The sequence below is a fragment of the Poromitra crassiceps genome (genome assembly GCF_964638095.1).
Source record: "Poromitra crassiceps genome assembly, chromosome: 16".
Classification (NCBI taxonomy): domain Eukaryota; kingdom Metazoa; phylum Chordata; class Actinopteri; order Beryciformes; family Melamphaidae; genus Poromitra; species Poromitra crassiceps.
Window position 1 is genome coordinate 12711212 of NC_139645.1, and position 2500 is coordinate 12713711.

The 2500-nt window shown below is 41.4% G+C and overlaps 1 protein-coding gene across 1 annotated transcript in view; it reads left to right on the forward strand.

The window, feature by feature from the left end:
- Positions 1-1641: 1641 nt before the first annotated feature.
- The window catches only part of LOC310791451 (beta-1,3-galactosyltransferase 5-like), a gene marked incomplete at its 5' end in the record, with an annotated part of 10844 nt that continues 9985 nt past the window's right edge, over positions 1642-2500 (forward strand). Inside the window, one exon of the mRNA XM_083653143.1 lies at positions 1642-1711. Within this exon, the coding sequence (XP_083509269.1) occupies positions 1642-1711 (70 nt within the window). The remainder of the gene's footprint in view (positions 1712-2500) is intronic.

Genomic DNA, 2500 nt, shown 5'->3' on the forward strand with positions numbered 1-2500 from the left:
TTAGCAGTAACTCAGTAATATAACTTATTACTTATAGGATTTCAGTAATATTATACCAGTTACTTTGTCAAGTAACTCAAGTTACAAATTGAGTTACATTTGATTAAATCAAAGCACGTATTTCAAAAAGATATATCATTTCCTAATCAAACTGTGTGTTTTTATGCAAATAACCACTATAGATGACAATAACAAAGGAAAATAATAACATTTAGAATTTTGGATTGTTTACACTGACTTCAAGGCGGTTGAAATTATTTTTCGGGATGGTTCCGGGGCGGCGATGTCATTCTGCTGCTGCTGTTGTTTTGGTTAAAGTAATGCAAAAGTAGTGTAATAAGTAACAAGTTACTCTACACAGAAAGTAATATTGTAAAGTAACTTATTACTTTCAAATGAAAGTAACTAGTAATATGTAGTATATTACATTTTGTAAGTAACTTGCCCAACACTGATAACAATAACACAGTAGAAAGAGAGAGAGCCTCACAATGCAGAGCTGTTCATTAAAGAATTTTACAGCAGCAGGAACAAAGGATCTTCTCAATCGCTCAGTAGAGCACCGAGGCATCAAAAGCAGATCACTAAACGAGCTTCGCAGAGCATCAAATACATTATACAAAGGATGGCCTTCAAAAGAAAGAATAGAGTTCAATTTCGTCCTTGTTCTCTTGGAGGAATCAGACTCGCACTTTACGTGCGATCGGCCTGAAACTTTCAGGAATTGTAAAGAGCACCTGTGCGGGTGACCTGATGGAGCCGGATTTTTTAATCAGGTACTGTAAAACTTCAAATAAACGCCGGTCCCAAATAGACGCCGGTCCCTTATAGACGCCGGGTCTGAAAACAATTATTGGTAAATAAACGCCCGGGCTTTACGGTAATTGTTACGGTAATTGCCCTAATTACCTAATGATGTGATGTCACTCGAGCAATGATGACGTCATTTGGTGACATCATCACTGATGACATCACTCACTGATGACATCACTCCCTGATGACATCATCAGTGATATAATTATGATGAATTTGAGACCACTGTGTTCCAGACCTGGGGGTGGGTCCTAACTCCCATGGGTCCACTAGTAGCCTACTTATGAAGCTGACATGATTTAAAAAAAAAAATAACTCAACTTGTAACTTGTTACTTGACAAAGTAACTGGTATAATCTTTTCTGAAATCCTATAGGTAATAAGTTATATTACTGAGTTACTGCTGAAAGTAATATATTACATGTAATATGTTACTTTTGTAATGAGTTACCCCAAAACACTGCTAATTAAGACGTGGGATACAACTAATGTTACCTCATTGGACACAAACACTGCCACAGTTCCTGTATCTCCTCCTACCAACCATGGGATCTCCCAGAAAGCTGTTGCAGCAGAGGCACTATGGTGGTGCAACAGTCCTGGAATCGCTGAAACGGCACTTTAAAATCACTGGAAGAGACAATGAACGGATGCAGGAAGCAGCAAGGGGCTGCACAGAAAAAACACAAAACTGTGATGAGCGTCAGAGCACCACACACCCAGGGCAAAAAGAGGAACCATTCTCTGGCCGTGCTTCTACAGTATGGGGAGGTATACCGTATCTTCACCCACACGCCTACTTCATTGGATGATTGAAGCTCTGAAGAAATGGGTGTGTGGAGCTCTGAGGGAGTGGAGGATGTGTCCGCCAACAACACCATACAAGAAACTCTACAAGGTACACTGGCTACTCTATGCTATAAGACAAGATGTTAGATTAGTAACTCGAGATCAGTGCAGGCGGTTTTGTTGCAGCTTAGGTCCAATTTCAATATGTTTGTATTCCGGGTCTAAAGGGAGTCACTTCCTCTGTATTTGGATATTGCAAATAATCTTGCTGCAGGCTTGGGTCACCTGTATTGACTCAAGTGCTTGAGGTTCAGGCAATGGAACTGGAGTTGGAACCCGGGCGCTGCACTGCGGCTGCCCACTGCTCACCTTATATAGCCACGCCCATTTGACCCGGTTGTGTGGTCGTGTCACGACTTCCGGCTAAGAAAAAGAAAAAGAAAAAGGCCGGCTGCTCCAATATCATCTAACTCTGAATTAACTAATAATTTAGCCAATTGTATGTAACATACCAAATAAAAGCGAACGGCAATGTCTAAGAATGCAACGCCATGTAACTGGCTCGTTAATTCTCGCATTCCAGGGAATTACGTTAACGTCTGTGGGTCTTATAGACTAAGTGGCTCGCGCTGCGCTCGGAGGAGAGAAAACCATCTGAAGTTTTCTTTGTTGGAGTCCAGGTATGTTTTACAAGAAAGTGCTCGTCATTGTCGACGATAACGTTATCTGACCTGGCTAACAGTGGATACTCCACTTGCTTGCTGTGTACCGAGCTCAAAGTAGTAGGCTACATTCTTTGTTTTACCCCCTGCACTGTACGCTACAAAAACAACTCTCTTCTTCTGACGTTCTTTTGTATTTCGCGCCGTGACCGCCGGAAGTGTTAACACGACCCGAA